Raw genomic sequence first — 21,120 nt, 5'->3', positions numbered from 1 at the left:
AATTAATCACAGGCCAATAGAAAACAAAGAAATTAAGAAACAGATGAATGATACGTGTGTGTGTGTGTATATATATATATATATATATATATATAATATAATTAGTCTTAATATCTGTATTTATCTGTATATGAATTATCTGTATTTATATAACTTATAAATAAATCTGTATCTGATTCTGTATTTTAAACTTAATTTTAGTATTAAATAAATATGTTAATAAATTATAATGCTTTTAATAATTTAGTAAAAATGATAATAGAGTTAATAATAAAGATATTAATAATAATAATAATATCAATATAATACTAATAATAAAAATAATCATATTAATAACTTAAATCATAGTTATAATAATAATAATTTAGTAATAAGAATATAAATAATAATAGTATTTATATTATTGATGATAATAATAATATTAGAAATTTTAACACATTATTTGTATCAAGTTTCATATCTAGTAATATTAATAATACTGATATTAATATTAACATGAATATTATAACAATAATGAAGTAATGATAATAATATTAGTATAACAACTATATTCTTCTTGAAACCACATTTAATATATTAATATTACAGTTCATTAACTATGTAAATATTTGATAATTATATAATATATTATATGATAATATTCATTGAATATTTAATATGCATGTATTTTATATATTACAATATAATCATAATTATAAATAGAAATCATATATAGATTTATATATATATATATATATATATATATATATATACAACTATATATACAATTATGTTTTAAATATTAAGTAGATAATTAATTATATAAATTAGACAATTAAACTTAAAGTATAACATTATACATGTAATACTTTGATAACGTTGACAATTATATTTGAAACCTTTTATATCTAATATACTCTATGTATTCAAAATAACAAATTTTAGTTAGTTAAAGTTATCTCTCATAGTAACTAAATTACAAAATAGTTTGTTAATATATTTAATATAGTTATTTATTTTTATTTACATTTCTGTTTACAATTATAGGTTCGTGAATCGTCGAAACTAGTCATAAGGTCAATTGAATATATGAATATAGTTCCAAAGTTTTTGAGACTCAACATTACAGACTTTGCTTATCGTGCCAGAAACATATAAAGATTAAGTTTAAATTTGGTCGGAAGTTTCCGGGTCGTCACACATATCTCGTGTACGAAACCATTTTTCATAATTCTTAATAACTGTACATACATCTCGTGTACAAAATATCATACACATAACCTGTGTATAAAAATCATTCTCTTTATATATAACATTGCTTGGTAACCGACCTTAACATTTAATGAGCATAAATAATATCCCCAAAACAGAATCTCTCGTCTGTATAAATATATAAACCTCGAAGTACTAAACACCACGCCCACTAGCTCTACTGTCTAGTGAACATTCTGGGTGGGGGTGTTAAACCCGGTAGCTACCTTTAGGATTCGCGTTAATTAGGGGCTATTTCCCTAATTCTTAGGTTACCAAGCTATAATAATCAGGGGAAAATATTCGGTATAATAACCAACAGAACTTCTGTCTGTATAATAATTCATTAGAGGAATGTTTTGCTTGTGTCTGTAGCGTTAAATATTTATAAAGGCATTTCATGTATTCTCAGTCCCAAAAATATATATTGCAAAAACATTTAATAAAAAGGGAGCAAATGAAACTCACGATACGATATTTTGTAGTAAAAATATGCATACGACTGAACTAAACAATGCAGGGTTGGCCTCGAATTCACGAATCTATATCATTTATATATATATTAACACACATAATCGTAATCGAACAAATTTATGTATTTATTCTTAGTGATATAATTATTATATTTAATAATTTATAGTTTTCATTAATAATTTACTTAAAAAAATTTACTTTATTTACTTTAGATAAATAATTATTATTTATTATAAAAATATTAATATAGTTATGTTATATGTATAAAATATATTTTTATATAATTAATATTTATTTGTTATAGTATTAATAATAGAAATAATATTAATAATAATGATACTTATAATAATAATAATAATGATAATACTAATAATAATATTAATATTGATAATAAAAATGATAATAAAATATATAAAATTTTTAATAATGATAGTAATGATAATAAAATAAAAAGGTTGTATTATTTTTACAATAAAAACACTATTTTTGATAAAAATTCTTAATACTAATAATACTTGTTAATAAGTATATTAATGTTAATAATAGTAATAAAAATAATGACAATTCTAATAATGATAATGATAGTTTTAATGATAATAAAATGATAGTTTTAATAATACTAATAATAATAATAATAGAAATATTAATTTTTAATAAAAATGATAATTTTAATAAAAATGATAAAAATAGTTATTAGTAATGATAATATTAATAATGATAGTTTTTAATAATAATAATAATAATAATAATAATAATAATAATAATAATACTTACATTAATAATAAAAATGATATAATAATAATAATAATAATAATAATAATAATAATAATAATAATAATAATAATAATAATAATAATAATAATAATAATAATAATAATAATTTTAGAATACAACCTTTAAAGAAACAAGCTTTAAAAAAAAAATGCCATAGCCCAGGCTTGAACTCGTGACCTCTCGCTACGCACAAACACCCCTAACCGTTGAACCATTAGACTATTCTTGTAATGACTCGCACAGTTAAATAATTAACTTATACGAAACTGGTATCATCTTCCCCAAAATTCATTATCAGCATCATGAAATCATACACAGGTTCACCATCACTATAATCGATCTCGTTCATCTTTTCATTCGAATCATTATTATTAATCTTATTTTCATCATCATCATGAATCTTCTTCCTAATAATCGAACAAAAACAAAAAGAAAAGAAGCTGCAGTAGCAGTTATCTGCAATAGCAGCTTAAACAGTGCCATCATCATTTTCCTTCTAAGCAGCATTAACGAGCATCTTCTTCACCGTCACGTATCACCATCGTCTTCAACCTTGTCGTCATTATTTTTCACGACATCATCATCGACTTAACCTCATCTAACCCTACATATGATCATCATTCCTGTGGGTTTCGATCAGAAAGCAAACATGGGTGTTGGTGTTTATATTCTCGGTTGTAGCAGCAGTTTCGTTTGAACCCAAAAGAAAAGGAACAGATGTGGCGTATTAGCAGTTAAAAGAGATGGTGTTTAGTGGTGATTAAAAATGGGGTTGTGGTGGTTGCGTTTGTCAACAACCGAAATGAAACAGAATAGGAGACGATCAATAGTATGATGGTGGTTCATGATGATTAAACTGCAAACCGAAGGTTAGCTGCACATCGAGCAATTTAGGTTTTGTTGCATGTGGTTTCTACGAAGAAGAAGAATAAAGTGGAGAGAGAGGAGAGAGATAGCGAGAGAGATGTGGTGAACCAAAGGTGGTGGTGGCGGTTACCGATGGTGATCAAGGTGAGGGATGATTGGGCTGCCAAAACAGAAATGAGTAGCAGCTGTAGTGGTCATTACGATGGTGGTGATTGTTCGATTATTGAAACATAAAGCAGAAAGAAGTGTAACACGGTTTACAGTAGTGGTTCGTGGTGGTGTAGAGTGTAGGTCCGGTGGAAGGTTGGGTGGCTAGGTGGTCTCGGTTGAGCTGTGAAGATGTTCGACAGTGATCATGAAGAAGAAAGATATGGTGGATGGTTCATGTTATATGTGTAAGATATTTGTATATGCCTATGCTACGTGTGTATATATATATATATATATATATATATATATATATATATATATATATATATATATATATATATATATATATATATAGGGAGAGGATCCAGTGAGAACTTTTTAGTGTGAGAACTCTAGCAACTCCAAAAAACACCTAAATACACTTAAATTTGAGCAAAAAAAGAGGAATTCGAGCAAAAATACAAAACATGGACGAACAAAAATTTCATAGTCGAGCAAAAAAAAAAATTTTTTTTTTTTCAAAAAAAAAATGTAGAACCATTTTTTGTTCGAATATCAAAATTTTTGTTCGACTACCTATATGTTCTACATTTTTGCGCTCGAATTTCAAAAATGTAGAACACATTTTTTGTTCGAATATCAAATTTTTGTTCGTCCTTCTTTTTTTTTTGTTCGACTTTTTCCATTTTTGCTCGACTATCAGGTTTTTTGCTCGTCCGTGTCCTATTTTTTGCTCGAATATGGAGTTTTTTGCTCAAATTTCCCATTTTTGCTCGAATTTCAGTGTATTTTTGAGTTCTCGGGGTTCTCACACAAAAAAAGTTCTCATTTGATCCCTCTACTATATATATATATATATATATATATATATATATATATATATATATATATAAAGAGAGAGAGAGAGAGAGAGAGAGAGAGAGAGAGATTAGGATAGATAGAAAGTGTGGTTATATTGATCACAAGCAAAACAGTAGTGCACAGTAATTAACTTTAATAAATGAATGAATCCTAAATCAATTTCTTAATATTACAAACATGCACAATTATCAGAAGCCAATTATATCTGCCGACAGTTTTATTAGGAATAGTATTTCGTGCTCCGTTGATGATTCAATGGCGGATAAAAGTGTTCAGAAAAATCCCATATTTTTAAATTAACTATATTTATTTATTTTGGTCATTATGGTATAAAATTCGATCATTAACTATTTAAAATTATTAAATAAAAGTTAACTCACTATCCACGCCCGACCCCAGATAAAAAAAAAATATAGTTAACTTAACAAATAGTTCCTAAATACATATTGAATAAGCCTATGAATTATATAACTCATTTTCGAATCACCGTTTATTTTTAAATCACATAAGTTCGAATTTAATTTGCTTAATATGGATCGAATGACAATTGAGTGTTACTGTCGTTTACTAAATAGATTCGAAATCACAATATATATATTTAATATACTTTATTTATATAGATGTGTTTTAATTAATAATTATCATAATATCATATTTTTATTTTATTTTACATAATTAATTTTAATAACAACAACATATAATATTTCAAATTATATTTTCAATTATTATATATATATATATATATATATATATATATATATATATATATATATATATATATATATATATATATATATATATATATATATATATATATACACACATATCTATTTACAATTAATTGTTCGTGAATCGTCGGAAATGGTCGAAGTCAAATATACGAAAATAGTTCAAAAATTTTGAGACGCAACATAACGGTCTTTACTTATCATGTCAAAATATAATATCTATCGAGAGTTTGATTTAAAATTAGTCGAGATTTTCCTGGTCGTGACACATACGAACTTGGATGACCTACAAAATCACTTTAGAATATGGTTGACCTACAAACACGAGAAGATAAACTTGGATGACCCACAAAATCATTTTCAAATATTAGTGGCTATAAACACAAAACAATAAACTTTGTTGACCTCCCGATATATAATCCCTAAAAAACATAGCAAAATTTGAACTTGCACCAACAACAAAAATCAAATTTGTTCAAACAAACTTTGCGACCAGGCTAGGAGAAACTTCATTATTCTAGATTCTAATTTATATGTAACATTTTTTTGGCAAATAACGACAACATTAGAACGGATCCAAAGATTAAACAGTACAAACATTACAAAAGAATCCAATGAGGCCAAGTCTAACTAAACTAACCAGACTAAACGATTCACTAACAAGGTGAACAAACCCATTTAATCTAGTAAATAAAGTAAAACCAAGACTATACCTAACAGAAACTTAAATAACAAACTATACTAACAAATTTAATAAACAAAACAACGGGGTACCTGCCGAAAAATTGCTGAAATAGCAGCTGGAAAACAAATCCGCCCACCAACGTAACAACCAGCAACAAACCGACCAAAAAGTATCGAAAAAACTTCCGAAACCACACCTTAGCCGCTCGCCATAAACAGGAATCTGAAAACCAAAAAGTTACCAACACCATGACATAGCGATGCCAGAGAAAGCCAAACTCCGGCGATGAGCAACAAATCTGGCGAGAGATCTAACCACACCAAAACCACGAACAAACCAGAAAGCCACTGAGGAGAATCAACGACAGCGAGATCCAAGAAAGTAAGGGATCCGATAGGAAAGCATAAGGCGTAGCAACGGAAGAGGGAGGCCCGAACATTGCCGGAGAAAAGCGACCCAACCACGGGAGAAGAAAGGAGAACAATAAACCTAAACTCTACCAGATAAAAAGACGATCACCTCCGACGAAAAATCGATAAAAAAAGAGAAAAGGAACCGGACCACCGGCGAAATGCCGGTAGCCAGAGAAGGAATCTCAGCCTGGAACTACAAACCGGAAGAGACGATCGGAAGAGAAGGAAGGTGGCAGCCGCAGAAGCAGTAATATAATCTAGGGTTTTAAAGTAACATTTTATATTGATAATTACTACCATGTCTTCAAACGAATCAGCTACAGATAGTATATGGATAAAATAAACGATTAATTTGAATTTAAATAATTAAAACAAGAAAAATTTAAAAATAAATTGAGAAATTTAAATAAGATTTGAAACATAAAAGATAAGGTCCATTTCTGTTTGTGAGAAGCTTGTGCTCTTTTGTGTTAACAATGGTTTCTCTTTTGTGTTAACAATGGTTTCTGTTCTCTTTTGTTGTTAGCAACGGAATTCAATAAACAGCTAAGCTTTTTTCCCTTTCAGGCTACTAAATAAACTGTAATTTTTACTTGGATATACATTTGCCTAAGCGGATTATTCCGTGACTATTTCCGACAATTTTCCTATCCACCCTAAACTTTGCTACTAGTAAAGATTGAACCTCAAACCTCTCATGAAATTATCAAAACCTCGGTTTTTAACAGATAATTTTAATCCAAATCAATATTTCGTAACAAAGTTAGCTACCCACTAAGCCTCAATGTTCAATTTGGGTCACCAGGTAAAGGTCGGATTTGGGTCATCACAGAAGATATTCAAGCATCCAACCACTACTCGAATACTTATCAATTTACAATATAGTAACTATTGCAAATTATATGCGATATCCACAGAGGCCACAAAATAACATATATAGATTTATGTGATTACAGCAGTAATGCATTGAAATTGAAATCCATATCCATATATTAAATGAAATATAGTTGACATAAATGGTGTAAACAAGCACACAAAAGGTAATTCAAATGTCCAACAGCACCCATAAACATTAACATCCAACATAATAACCCTAAGGGAGTATATTGCAGCCAATAATAACATGAAAACCAAACACTGGAGATTTTGTGAATGTCAACAAAATAAATTTGCCTTCACTTGCTTCCTCTTTCTTTGTGAAATAACTTTGCAGATAATGCGGATATAAAATTCAAATCCAACGACTGATCTTTTCACCTGAGCTAACAAAGCAATAACACAAATTGGAGAATCGTGTTTTGCCGTTATCTGCAAAAAACTGAAACAGGAAAACGATGAGGGGTTTGAAGAGATCAAACAATTTAAAGATGGCATGTTTGACCCGTTTGATTGTAGATGGATTTGGACATTTTGGTTATGTTTCATTTATAACACGTCAAGTAGGTAAAATCAAGAAACTTAGCAAAGAAAAGGCATGGACCAAATGGGATGAGAGTTGCCTAACGTTTAACTTTAATGCTTATGATAAAAGATATGTTTTTGGGGATTATAAAAAACTTAAATTTCCACAAAGAGCGTCTAAGGTCACCCAACTCAGCATGTCATGACCCATACCAAATGGGTTGAGTATGTAATAAGTTGCCCAACGTGTATGTTGAATTCATAAAAAAGCAAAAATGACACTACTAACATAAATGTTGTAGATGTGTCTGAAACACTAGCTTCTTATAAATAAAATTTTGTGCAAAGAATGTTGCAAGTCAACCTTACCCTACCCATTTGAACCCACCAGATAACCATTTTGACACGTTCCGAATTTGATCCGCTACCCAACCCACCCAACACATCTACCTCTGATAATTACATTGCTTTCATCAAAGCGAATTTACCAAAAATTGCCACCTCTAATGAAATATGAACAAAATGAAAGACTACCAGATTCATTATGATTGATCTTCGTCAGATCTATACCGAGTCAACCTACGTCTCCGCCTCCTCGGGATCTCAGAAGGATGACGATCTTCATCATTATCATTCACTAAATCCAACCCAAATGACTCATCATCACTATCATCATCATCTTCATCATCTTGTAAACCCAGTAAACTTTCACCCCACATTAGCCGGCGACGCCGGTGTCTAGACCCAACCCTAGCTCTCGCACCACTTCTACGTTCCGCAGAAGCTGATTCCATCGACCCAATCATCTGAAACAAGAAAAAAGCAGTCCACCAATGTCCATTATTCCCTCCTTCACCTATACCCCGTTCCCTAACTTCACCCGGGACCCGCTCATCTCCGTTTTCAACTGCATAGTCACCAAAAACAACCGCACCAGGCATGGCTGACCGAATGGCACTAACTATGTCACCATATTCTCTTTGATGCTCTAAACGTCTCCATGCTCTTTCACGGGTCGGGTCAACATCAGACGGGCGGGCTGTCGGGTGTGCCCGTCTAGCATGCCGTCTCAGCTCTCTATAACTCCCGGAAAACAAACATGATTCATGAGAACAACTTCGCGATTTTAAATTTAGATATTGTCTAGCTTCTTCCACCACTTCCCACCCTGCTACATTTCCCCGACATAAAGGGCATTTTAGACATTTTAGGCAAGAGCTTGAACTTGCACTTGACCTATTATTATTATTGTTACTGCTACCGACACTCTCAGAACCAAGAGGTCCATCAATTTCATTCGGTTGTATTGGTTCATTGATTCCATTAGCTTCAATTGGATCATTGCCAATACGTATCAAACTAGGTGGAGTTGGGTTAGGTTCTTTGCTTTCAGATACAAGTTTTTTGTATCGATCGAGGCAATTTGAGTGACGATAACTGGTGTCACAAATGAAAGATCTACAGCCTTTTTCATGAGAGCTGCAGAGGATAAGAACAGCATTGTGTGGATGGTCCATGCATATAGGGCAAGAAATTTCGTCCCATTCCTTGTGAAGTGCACTGATGTCAGCATCACTTGATAGTTTCCTTTTTCTACTCGCCATCTACTTCACTGTAATACGTTACTTAAAACATTTAAATGAGTAGACAGCAACTGATTCACCCAAAAAAATAAAGATAAAACATAACAATTTTGTCCCTGTGCTTGTTAGAAAGTTATAAGTTTGCTTTATAATTTTATAATGTTTATGTATGCGTTCATTAGTGATTTAGGATGCCATAATTTATTTATTTATTTATTTTGTTAAATAACCATTGTTGAAGGCCGAAAACAAGAAGCTTAATGTGATGAGGGTGAAAAGGCCAAATTTACCCAAACTATGTACTTTTTAACTTAGCAAAGTTGAGACCTTTTTTTCCTTCTGATAAGCACAGGGACGAAAATTGTAATTTACTCCTGCAGCTATTGACAAGGTCTGAACGTGTGCAACCACGAACAAAATACAGACTAAATAGAACCACTAACATAGATGAACAAAAGTTGAACCAAGTATAAAACATGGAACAAAAAACCCTAAATAAAGCGAGTCAAAACTGTATATAGCTACGTTACTCAAACAAAAATGGCTTAGGGCAGCAATACCTACGAATGACATGCATAACAACTCTATCATAACTACCTTTGTTCCAAATTTGTGTGCTAAACCAAATGCATATACTAGAAAACAACATGTGAGACGGCTATGGTAGACAGTCACTTTCACTTATGTATCAAGTCTGTGAAACCACGAATAACACTCTCACCAATTTTATAAAACTCACCATAACATAATAGCATATTTGAATTCTAGAAGTTAATACGTGTATTCGTAAACATATCACATAATCTGATACCTCGAAAGCTAAACAAGAATCTAGTGGACTACTCGATATAATATGCCAGTCGGCAGCAAAGTAAACAAGATATCTGGATGTATAAGATCATACAAATGAAGGTTAGAAACATGACTCATTCATGCATATACGAACTCACCAATAAAATGCACTTTAAGAACGGTCTTTATGAGAAGAACTTTACGAACTTATCAAGATTATCACCTTACAAATCTTTAACTGATATTATTGTATCATGATAGTGCTTGTCACTCAATAGTCCAATGCATCAAATAATTACTTGTAAAAGTTTACACCTTGAACATATACCGCCTCGAAACTGAAAAAAAAATAGTGGTGCTGAATCTACCTTGATTCACAAAAACCTGCAATTGTACCAAAGTATAGAAAACAATGGTCATGTGCATAATATCCAATCTATAAGAACAATCTACAACATTGTTTTTCGTATTCGTAAATATTGTCGCTTAAATCAACAAGGCAACACAGTATAATTTATATATAGTTGTAAACCCCTAAATCTGTGCTCAGAAATAGTTTATCACAATCTATAAATTTAAAACAATTGAAGTATACTTAAAAAAATTTAGGTTTTTTGTATCTTACAGGGGAAATATCCAAAATTTCGGATTTCAACTCATCTCTTTGAAAACCCTAACCCTAGCTTCAAGTTCAATTTGCATAAAATTCGATAATTTTTCAAGTTACACAAAAGTTGGGCCTAGATATGATCGGTTTATGCTAGCATCAACAAATTAAAGAAATTAATGAGATCAGATCAACGAATAATCAATCAAATTAATCCGAAATAAAACGTAAAAATAGAGGTACGAAATTACAATTCGATTAAGTCATCAATTGCTTCCTATACGCGTATGTATTGAAGAATTTGAAGATAATTTACAGGCAATTGTACGAATTTTGAGTCAATTTTGATCGTTGAGAGAAACGGGGAGGAATATTGGGGATGAGTTTCAATCGTCTCGTCAAGCTTTATTGTATTTTTTTCAATCCAACTTTTTTTTTTTAAAATTTTTTTTTAACAGATTAATTCCAGGGCGACTACAGCTTTACGAACCGTTCGGAGTCATTGCAGACAAACCTCCGTGGCCATGATATAGAATAACTTTGTATATGGCATGAATCGAACTCTTGACCTCCACATTGGAAGTCAAGGATCTTACCATGCCACCACCACCCACATGGTTTCAAGCTTTATTGTATAGTATTTTTCTGAGTAAATTGCCTAAATCGTCTATGTGTTTATGATTTTTTGCTCAAATCGTCCATGTATTCAAAAAACTGCATAATACATCCTTAAAAGCTAAAATGTATCCCAAATTCCTCCATGTTATAATTGATGTTAAACCTGGCCGTCAGTATAAGATTCGTGCTACTCATGTGACCTTAACTAACCGTTTCATATTCTACTGTATAATAATACAATACGCTTGCTTCATAATAAACCTATCCTTGCTACTCGTTCATATTTTCTAAATAAACCTAAGACAGACGATTTCAATGGCAGATTATTATGGTTGTATTAAGAGACCGGAGGCATGTGATTACGATCACGAGATTGTTTATGGTGAGTAGGGTTAAGATTTTGTATTTTTATTGATATTTAGGGTTTATGTTATTGTTACATATTTTTTTAGATTATTTATGGTTTATGTTACTGTTACATTGATTTTTTTATGTTTTTATTCTAGTTGCATACAAAGAGCTTTTTACCATCAATATACATCATCATGGTCACTTCATCTCTAACCTTAGAAGACACTATGTTGGTGGATTGTAGAATCCATTTGATTTTGTTGAATGTGCTATATTTTCTGTGGAGAAACTAAATGTCATTATGAAGGAATTGAGTTATTTAGGTGATGAAGTTATGTATTACCATTTCAGAAAACCCGGTAGTGATTTGGATAGTGGATTGTGTCCATTGGTTAGAGAATGTGATGTTGTTAAGATGTTAAGTTACGTTCCTAGCTGAAGGAGGTTTGATTGATGAGATTGATCGATGTGTATGTGGAACATAGGGTTACATGTATAGCAAGGGTTTATAATGAAACACCAGTAGTTGAAGGAGGTTTGATTGATGAGATTGATCTTGAGTTTGCTTTATATGGAATTGTGACTGATAGTAAGAGTAAAATGTTATGTGAAAATAGTGATGTTCATATTGAAAATGATAGTGAAGAAGTTAGTGAAGATGATGGACAATATAGTAATGAAGATGGTGTTTTGGGTGGCAATGAAGATAAAGAGATTAATGATCTAGATTTAAAATCAAACAAAGTTTCAGATACTGATGAAGGTGAAGGGTTGAACTTTGAAGAATTTGATAGTGGTAATGAGTCTGACATAGTGGATATTGAAATAAAATTGAGGTTGAAAGACTTAAGATCAACTAACGAAGAGAAGACAGTCAAAGTATTTTATCACAAGTTTTATGTTGGGCAAGAGTTTTCAACATCAAAAGAAAATTAAAGATAGGGCAAGGCAACATGCAATTGAAATTAGAATAGACTTAAAGCAACAGAAGAATGATTTGGATAGGGTCAAAATTAGATGTTATGGAATGGGGAAAGTCAACCCCAAACCTATTTGCCGTTGAACTTTACATGCTTCAAAGGGTAAAAGCATGACACATTCATTGTGAAGACCTTACATGAAGAACATACATGTCAACAAAAGAGGAAACTTAGACAACTTTCATCTACTTTTATATCCAAAGAAATTGGTGATATCCTAGTAGCAGATCCAGATCTTAAGGCATGTTGATATTGCTCATCCACGTTATGTTTCTCACGCAATATCTACCTCGTTTTACTCGGTTTTCGTTTCCAAAGTGCTCGAAAAGTTATGATCTTGGGTTTTATCGCGTTCTGAGTGCTATTAGAGTTCTAAATGTAAATTTGGTGTAAAATTGACCAAAGTGTGCAAATGTATCAAGAAAACTGCAAAGTGTTCAACCTGACAACAAGAACGACGTTCCATAATCAAGGAACGCCGTTCCATCATCAAGAACGTCGTTCCAAAGCCAAGAACGACGTTCTACCTGGGAAATTCACAAAGGAAATGGAAACAGAAAATGATGGCATTTGGAGCACGATTCAAGAACGACGTTCTTAGTTAAGAACGGTGTTCCACATTTAAGAGCCCAAGAACGACGTTCCTAAAAGAGGAAAGACGTTCCTCTGTAATTTCTGGGCAGTTTTTGAAAGAGTATAAATAGAAAGAGATGAAGGGTTTTAGGAGATAGCATTCAATAAAATAGTAAATTAGTGGTGGCTGATCAAAATTAGGGTTTCTTAGTTATTTTATTGAGTTTTACATCAAGTTTTCATCATCTATTTCATTCTACATCATGAATTTGAAGATTGAATTAAGATCTACGGCTTGTTCTTCATCATCTTCATCTTCTTCATCTAGTCACTTTTGTAATTTCTTAAGTTTGGTATAATATACTCTTGTTTATTGCTTAATGATGTTTAGATGTACTATTATAGCTTGTATGGATCTTGTTCTAGCCATGATTGGCTAGATTTTATTATGTGCACTTATTTATGAAGCTTGATAGCTAAGGATTATTCATATCCATGTTATTGATTGTGTTTGGATGAATATTTAAGTTGATAATTATGGTTTGTCATTAGAATTAGTCACAAGATCCTTCATTATGCTTGTTTTGGATTTAACTTTGATTATATGAGTTGTGTAGCATTCAAAGGGATTTGATTAGTAAAACAACTTGTACTTCAACACTTGGGTGATCTAGACAATCAAATTGGGGCTTTCAAGGGATTGGGGTCTTAGTTTGGATTGGTTTTCAATTGGTCCTTAGTCAACATAGTGAAGTTGGTTTTCTTAAGGGATTTTGATCACCAAAAGGTTTTAGGGGACTTTAACCTAGGTTAAGTACTAATGACAATTGCATGATTCAACTAGATTCAATTAACGCAAGCTTATGGGCATTTGTAAGTGTTGATTGATCATAATAACATCTAGTAGGGATACTAGTCCAAAGTTGAACACAATTAGCTCTTAAGTGAACAATAGAACAATCTGAATGCTTCAAGTGGATTAAGCAAGTGTACATGCCTTTAATGTTGATATTTACTTAATCACTCTTATTTTCTAGTTTTAAATTACAATAGTTTTCTTAATATCTGAAATTCAAAACCCCCCAACCAAACAAACCTTAGGATGATTATGAGTTTTCATCGATTCAACTAGCAATCACCGCTCTCTTGGGACGAACCTTAAACGGAAAACTTGCTAATTACAACTACTGAGTTATTGATTCTCGAATGCTTGTCACATAGTTGAGCCCACATTTAAGTATAAAATTTGAAGATAAACATATGTTTGTGAAACGAGCATCAAACTTCTTGGCGCCGCTGTCGGGGAGCGGTTAGCTAGTTGTAAATTTGTTTTAAGCTTTTAATCGTTCAATCCTTTTGTAAGGATTCAACCATGCAAAAGTTACTTTTCTTGTTTTATATATTATTTATGTTTGGAAAACCGTTTGTGTTTGTGTTGTGATCGAAGGTTAGGTAACGTGGTGTATGAAAAGGAGATCCCAAAAGGATCAAGAGTTTGCACATTCATTTTCCGATCCGGAGAGACACGTTCACGGGGTTACAAGCGTAGAAAAGAAAGGGTATTAAGGAAAATTTTCGAGGTTTTGCCATTTTTTTTTAGAAAAGATGGTTGATAACGGTCAACCAATTCATCCCGAGGGTAATCCAATTGGTCATAGTCTACCGGTTAATCAAGAGCAACAAGATGATCCAAATGACATGCCGATGTGGAACGCTAGGTTGGTTTCACCTACGGTGGTGCCTCCTGCTATTACTAAACCGCCCATCGGGGCCGGAAATTGGAAAATTGAGGGTAATTTCTTCACAGTGATCAAGATGTGCTATTTCATGGTTTAATGGAGGAGAATCCTTTCGAACACCTTCAACAATTTAACGACATTTGTGGTCTCTATAAGCACAAGGATGTTATTGATGATGCTTATAAGTTAAGGGCATTCCCCTTTACTCTTCAAGGTGATGCGAAAGTTTGGTTAAGGAATTTACCTCCCAATTCGATTAGGAGTTTTCAAGATTTAAGTGATGCTTTTATCAATCACTTATTTCCACCATCAAAGGTTGAATGACTTAGGATGAAGATTAATGCATTCACTCAACGGAGCGATGAGTCTTTGTATGATGCAAGGATACGATTTAAGAAGATGTTAAGAGCTTGTCCACCACACGATTTGACAAAGAAAGAGTACATCAACACATTCTACTGGGGTACTAATCTATTGACAAGACAAAATCTTGATTCCTCCGCGGGAGGAGTGTTTATATATAAATCACCGAATGCGGCCAAAACTTTGTTGGAAGATATCTCGGTTCATACTTACGAATGGACCTCTTCACCTCGAGATTTGCCAAGAAAAAGTGTAGCTCAAGTGGAGAGTGACAACGGTCAAATTACGCTTGCAAGTTTGAACAATAAATTTTAATCATACGGGAAGGAGTTGAATAAGTTGCAACAATCAATAGTCGCGATGCAAGTAGGGTGTGAAAGGTGTGATGGCCCACATCTCACAAAGAATTGTTGTCAAATCAACCAATGCGACCATATTGATTTGGACGATATTCCCATTAATTCGGATGCTCATGTCAATTATGTGAGTAATCAAAATTATCAAAGGGGTGGATCATCAAACCAAGGCAACAACTCTTATCAACAAAATCAAGGCTATTACAACCCTAACCAAAAGCAAGTCTCGTTCAACACTCAAAATAATCCACCACCCAGATTTACAAACCAAAACTGAAACCAAGGTTACAACCCAAACTATTACCAAAACCGAAACAACAATTACCAATCCTATAACAACCAACCTTATACCAACCAAGGAAATCAAAGCTATCAAACCAAGGTTATAGTCAACAACAAAATAACCAAGGTTACTGTAACGACCCGGATTTTTCCGCTAATATATATAAGATTAATATTTACATAATTAAATGTTTCCAACATGTTAAGCAATCAAACTCATTAAGACTTGGTTATTTGTAATGAATTTTATACAAACGTTTGGACACCCAGTCTGTCTGACGATTCACGAACGTCATATATCGTAATAATTAATTAAAGGAATATATATTTGGATAAATATATTTATGATTTGATTAAATGATATTTAAGTATCTCATTAAGTATAATAACAATGAGTTATATATATAAGATGAGACTACTAACTTAAAGACTTCGAAACAATATACATATATGTAACGATTATCGTTGTAATAGTATTTCACACATATATATATGATATTAGATATGATAATACACCATGTTAACATGTTAACATAACAATTTAACATCTCATTTAAGTGTAATAAAAATGGGTAAATTATATTTAACAAGATCGTTAACCTAAAGGTTTCGAAACAACACTTACATGTAACGACTAACGATGACTTAACGACTCAGTTAAATATATATACATGTAATGTATTATGATGTATTTATACACTTTTGAAAGACTTCAAGACACATATCAAAGTACTTCTAGTTAACAAAAATGATTACAATTACATTCTCATTCATTTTCATCAAAAATTCTACTCGTACATGTATGGTATTGTACTCGTATAATATGCAGCTTCTAGATGTATTTACTATTCATCTATACTAATAAAAATCTGCTCCTTAGCAGCCTTAAATGATTAAGGATCATGTGGGAACCATCATTTGTCAACTTTCATGAATTATTTAGCAAGAAAATAAACTTAAGTATCTTTTTTTCTTTATAAAATGTAAAAAATGTATTCATGAATGCACACCATTTCTTCACTCCATTTTCTCATACTTACACTCCAATTTCTCTCTCAAAATACTTCTAACATCATACTTGATCATCTTCAAGCATTTTCACCATCTTTTAGCTTCAATTACAAGCTTTAATCATCATAAAAACAACCATCTTTCAAGAACACTTCAAGAATCATATCAAGTCTTCATGACTACTTCCAAGCTTTCTAATCCATTCCAACTCATCATCTAAGATCAAGAAACCTTTGTTATTTATAGTAGGTTATCTTTCTTATTCAAGGTAATATTCATATTCAAACTTTGATTCAATTTCTATAACTATAACAATCTTATTTCAAGTGGAAATCTTACTTGAACTTGTTTTCGTGTCATGATTCTACTTCAAGAACTTTCAAGCCATTCAAGGATCCTTTGAAGCTAGATCTATTTTTCTCATTTCCAGTAGGTTTATGCAGAAAACTTGAGGTAGTAATGATGTTCATAACATCATTCGATTCATCCATATAAAACTATCTTATTCGAAGAGCTAAACTTGTAATCACTAGAACATAGTTTAGTTAATTCTAAACTTGTTCGCAAACAAAGTTAATCCTTCTAAATTAACTTTTAAAATCAATTAAACACATGTTCTATATCTATATGATATGCTAACTTAATGATTTAAAACCTGGAAACACGAAAAACACCGTAAAACCGGACATACGCCGTCGTAGTAACACCGCGGGCTGTTTTGGGTTAGTTAATTAAAAACTATGATAAACTTTGATTTAGAAGTTGTTCTTCTGGGAAAATGATTTTTCTTATGAACATGAAACTATATCCAAAAATCATGGTTAAACTCAAAGTGGAAGTATGTTTTCCAAAATGGTCATCTAGACGTCATTCTTTCGACTGAAATGACTACCTTTACAAAAATGACTTGTAACCTGTATTTCTGACTATAAACTTATACGTTTTATGTTTAGATTCATAAACTTAAGTTCAATATGAAACCATAGCAACTTGAAACACTCAAAACGGATTTAAAACGAAGAAATGACGGGTAAAACAAAATTGGTAAAAACTACTCATTTTAGCTACGTGAAAATTTGTAAGAAATCTATTCCAACCATAACTTAATCAACTTATATTGTATATTATGTAATCTTGAGATACCATAGACACGTATACAATGTTTCGACCTATCATGTCGACCCATCTATATATATATTGCGGAACAACCATAGACACTCTATATGCAAATGTTGGAGTTAGCTATACAGGGTTGAGGTTGATTCCAAAATATATATATATATAGTTTGAGTTGTGATCAATACTGAGATATGTATACACTGGGTTGTGGATTGATTCAAGATATATATTAAGTTATTCATGTACGACAAATTATGAACTACTAACATTGGACTGCTAACTGGACAACTAAAATCATCAACACGTAATAAAGAAAATATTGTGAATATATTTCGATCATATTTTAATATATGTATATATTGTTATAGGTTCATAAATCAACCCGTGGCCAAGTCTAATTCTCGACGAATTAGTAATCTATGAAAGTGATTTATAGTCCCATTTTTACTATCTAAATTATTTTGGGATGAGAATACATGCAAATTTATAAATGTTTTACAAAATAAGCACAAGTTCATGAAACTACATTCTACGACTGTTTTGTTATACCGGATATCTGTACTTATTATTATTATGCTTGGTAACCTAAGAATTAGTGAAAAACACTAATTGACGCGAATCCTAAAGGTAGATCTACGGGCACCAACCACCCCCATTTTCGAATAGTGGAAATGCTTTAGTACTTCGAAGGGTTCTTGCCATACATTTGAATAGTGGAATGTATGATGCCAGATATCTTAAGCACTCTATGTTAAGGTCGGTTACCAGGCGACTCATCATATGAATGATTTTTGCAGTTGTAATGATCCTGCGCATTTGATTAAATGAAATCTTGTGGCTTATTAAATGTTATGATTATTATATAGAAATTAAACCTATGACTCACCAACATTTTTTTGTTGACGTTTTAAGCATGTTTATTCTCAGGTGAATATTAAAAATGCTTCCGCTGTCGTATGCCAACCCAAGGTCAAGATTTGGAGTCGGCATAATTGTTTATATTGTTTAAACTTGCATTCGGAGTATTTGTTGTAATATATTTGATCATATTGTAATGGGTTGTGTAAAAACTTATTTATTTGAGGAGATTGTCTTTGATAGACAATCTAAATTATGTCATTAAGACCTTTATTCAATAATAAAGGTTATGGTTGTTTCTTAAAATGAATGCAAGATTTGAAAAACGTCTCATATAGAGGTCAAAACCTCGCAAAGAAACCAATTAATATGAAACGTTTATAATTAATATGAATGGGGCATTTCAGTTGGTATCCGAGCATTGGTCTTAGAGAATCAGAAATTTTTTTCATTAGTGTGTCTAACTGATTTTTGATGCATTAGTGAGTCTGGACTTCGACCGTAATTATTTTAAAAATGATTGCTTAATATAATTGTTGAAAACATAAGATTATTAACATATAAATATTATAAGATATATCATTCTCTTAACGTGCCTGCTATTATGTGATAGATGACTTCATCTGATCATATAAGCATCTCTAGTGATTCAGATTTCATTTACTTATCAAGTGATTCGGAGGCTGAGTCAAAGCGTACGACTTATGAACCAACGGAAAAGTTAACTGTTGGTGCTACCATTAAAGTGAAAATTGTTGGAAAAATTGGGAAGATTCACAATTTCCAGTAGAGGTTCCAGAAGAGGATCCAGAAGAAGATCCCGAAGAGGAACCCAAAGAAGAGGATCCTGAAGAAGTTGTGGAAATTACCGAACTACAACGTGATTTGGGAAAATCTTTGGCTGTTGATAATGCTAAATACGAACATATATTTCATAGCATTATCCCTCAAGGAAGACAAGCTTTTAGTTGCAATTGTTCTATTTACAAGTTATATTCATTTAAATAATAAAAGGTGAAGAAAAAAGACAGATTCGACGAATTGAAGACGCAAACGACCAAAAAGCTCAAAAGTACAAAGTACAATCAAAGAGGTTCCAATTATTGATGAGAAATGTCTCAAAATTACAAGAGTACAAGATTCGAAACGCAAAATACAAGATATTAAATTGTACGCAAGGACGTTCGAAAATCCAGAACTGGGACCAGAGTCAGCTTTCAACGTACGACGTAACGGATAGAAAGTTACAAATTAATTATGTATATAAATATAATATAATATATAATTAATTATATAAATTATATATTTATATTATATTTATATAATAAAATCCGTCGACAAGCTAGGAGCCAAACTTGTGTGAGCTGGATTCCACAGCTCCGTACTCGCGGAGCTTATAAAGGCAAAACCCACCGTACTCGCGGAGCACACAAAAATAGTAATCTGCCTATAAAAGGCCATGCAGTTCGACGGATTATTTACTTCTTTTTCTTTTCTAATTTACTTAAATATATATATATATATATATATATATATATATATATATATATATATATATATATATATATATATATTATAATTTTAATTTTAAATTCTAATAATAAGGGTATGTTAGCGAATGTTGTAAGGGTGTAAGTCGAAATTCTGTCCGTGTAACGCTACGCTATTTTTAATCATTGTAAGTTATGTTCAACCTTTTTAATTTAATGTCTCGTAGCTAAGTTATTATTATGCTTATTTAAAGTCGAAGTAATCATGATGTTGGGCTAAATACTAAAATTGGGTAATTGGACTTTGTACCATAATTGGGGTTTGAACAAAAGAACGACACTTGTGGAAATTAGACTATGAGCTATTAATGGGCTTTATATTTGTTTAACTAAATGATAGTTTGTTAATTTTAATATAAATATTTACAATTGGACGTCCCTATAAATAACCATATACACTCGATCGGACACGATGGGCGGGATATTTATATGTACGAATAATCGTTCATTTAACCGGACACGGGAATGGATTAATAGTCTATGAAATTATTAAAACATGGGTGAAATTATGTACAAGGACACTTGACATAATTGATAGCAAAGTATTAAAACCTTGGGTTACACGCAGTCGATATTCTGGTGTAATTATTAAACAAAGTATTAAAACCTTGTTACAGTTTAAGCCCCCAATTAGTTGGAATATTTGACTTCGGGTATAAGGATAATTTGACGAGGACACTCGCACTTTATATTTATGACTGATGGACTGTTATGGACAAAAATCAGACGGACATATTGAATAATCCAGGACAAAG

General features: G+C 31.7%; 1 protein-coding gene across 2 annotated transcripts; it reads right to left on the bottom strand.

The window, feature by feature from the left end:
- Positions 1-7,153: 7,153 nt before the first annotated feature.
- Positions 7,154-10,949, bottom strand: LOC139843236 (uncharacterized). Of its 2 annotated transcripts, none has more exons than XM_071833304.1 (4): positions 10,817-10,949; positions 10,117-10,342; positions 8,118-9,195; positions 7,154-7,500 (listed from the first exon to the last, which is right to left on the bottom strand). In XM_071833304.1, exon 3 carries the CDS (start codon positions 9,185-9,187, stop codon positions 8,126-8,128), a length of 1,062 nt encoding a protein of 353 aa, XP_071689405.1. In that variant the 5' UTR covers positions 9,188-9,195; positions 10,117-10,342; positions 10,817-10,949; the 3' UTR covers positions 7,154-7,500; positions 8,118-8,125. The 2 variants fall into 2 exon arrangements, with proteins under 2 accessions (XP_071689405.1, XP_071689406.1); XM_071833305.1 differs by having other exon boundaries at positions 10,182-10,342.
- Between the last annotated feature and the right edge of the window lie 10,171 nt (positions 10,950-21,120).

Source organism: Rutidosis leptorrhynchoides, chromosome 4 (genome assembly GCF_046630445.1).
Source record: "Rutidosis leptorrhynchoides isolate AG116_Rl617_1_P2 chromosome 4, CSIRO_AGI_Rlap_v1, whole genome shotgun sequence".
Lineage (NCBI taxonomy): Eukaryota > Viridiplantae > Streptophyta > Magnoliopsida > Asterales > Asteraceae > Rutidosis > Rutidosis leptorrhynchoides.
This window is presented reverse-complemented; position numbering and strand designations above follow the sequence as displayed.

Coding starts and splice junctions, on each gene's coding strand:
- LOC139843236 (XM_071833304.1), bottom strand. CDS start 9,187: ATGGCGAGTAGAAAAAGGAAACTATCAAGTGATGCTGACATCAGTGCA.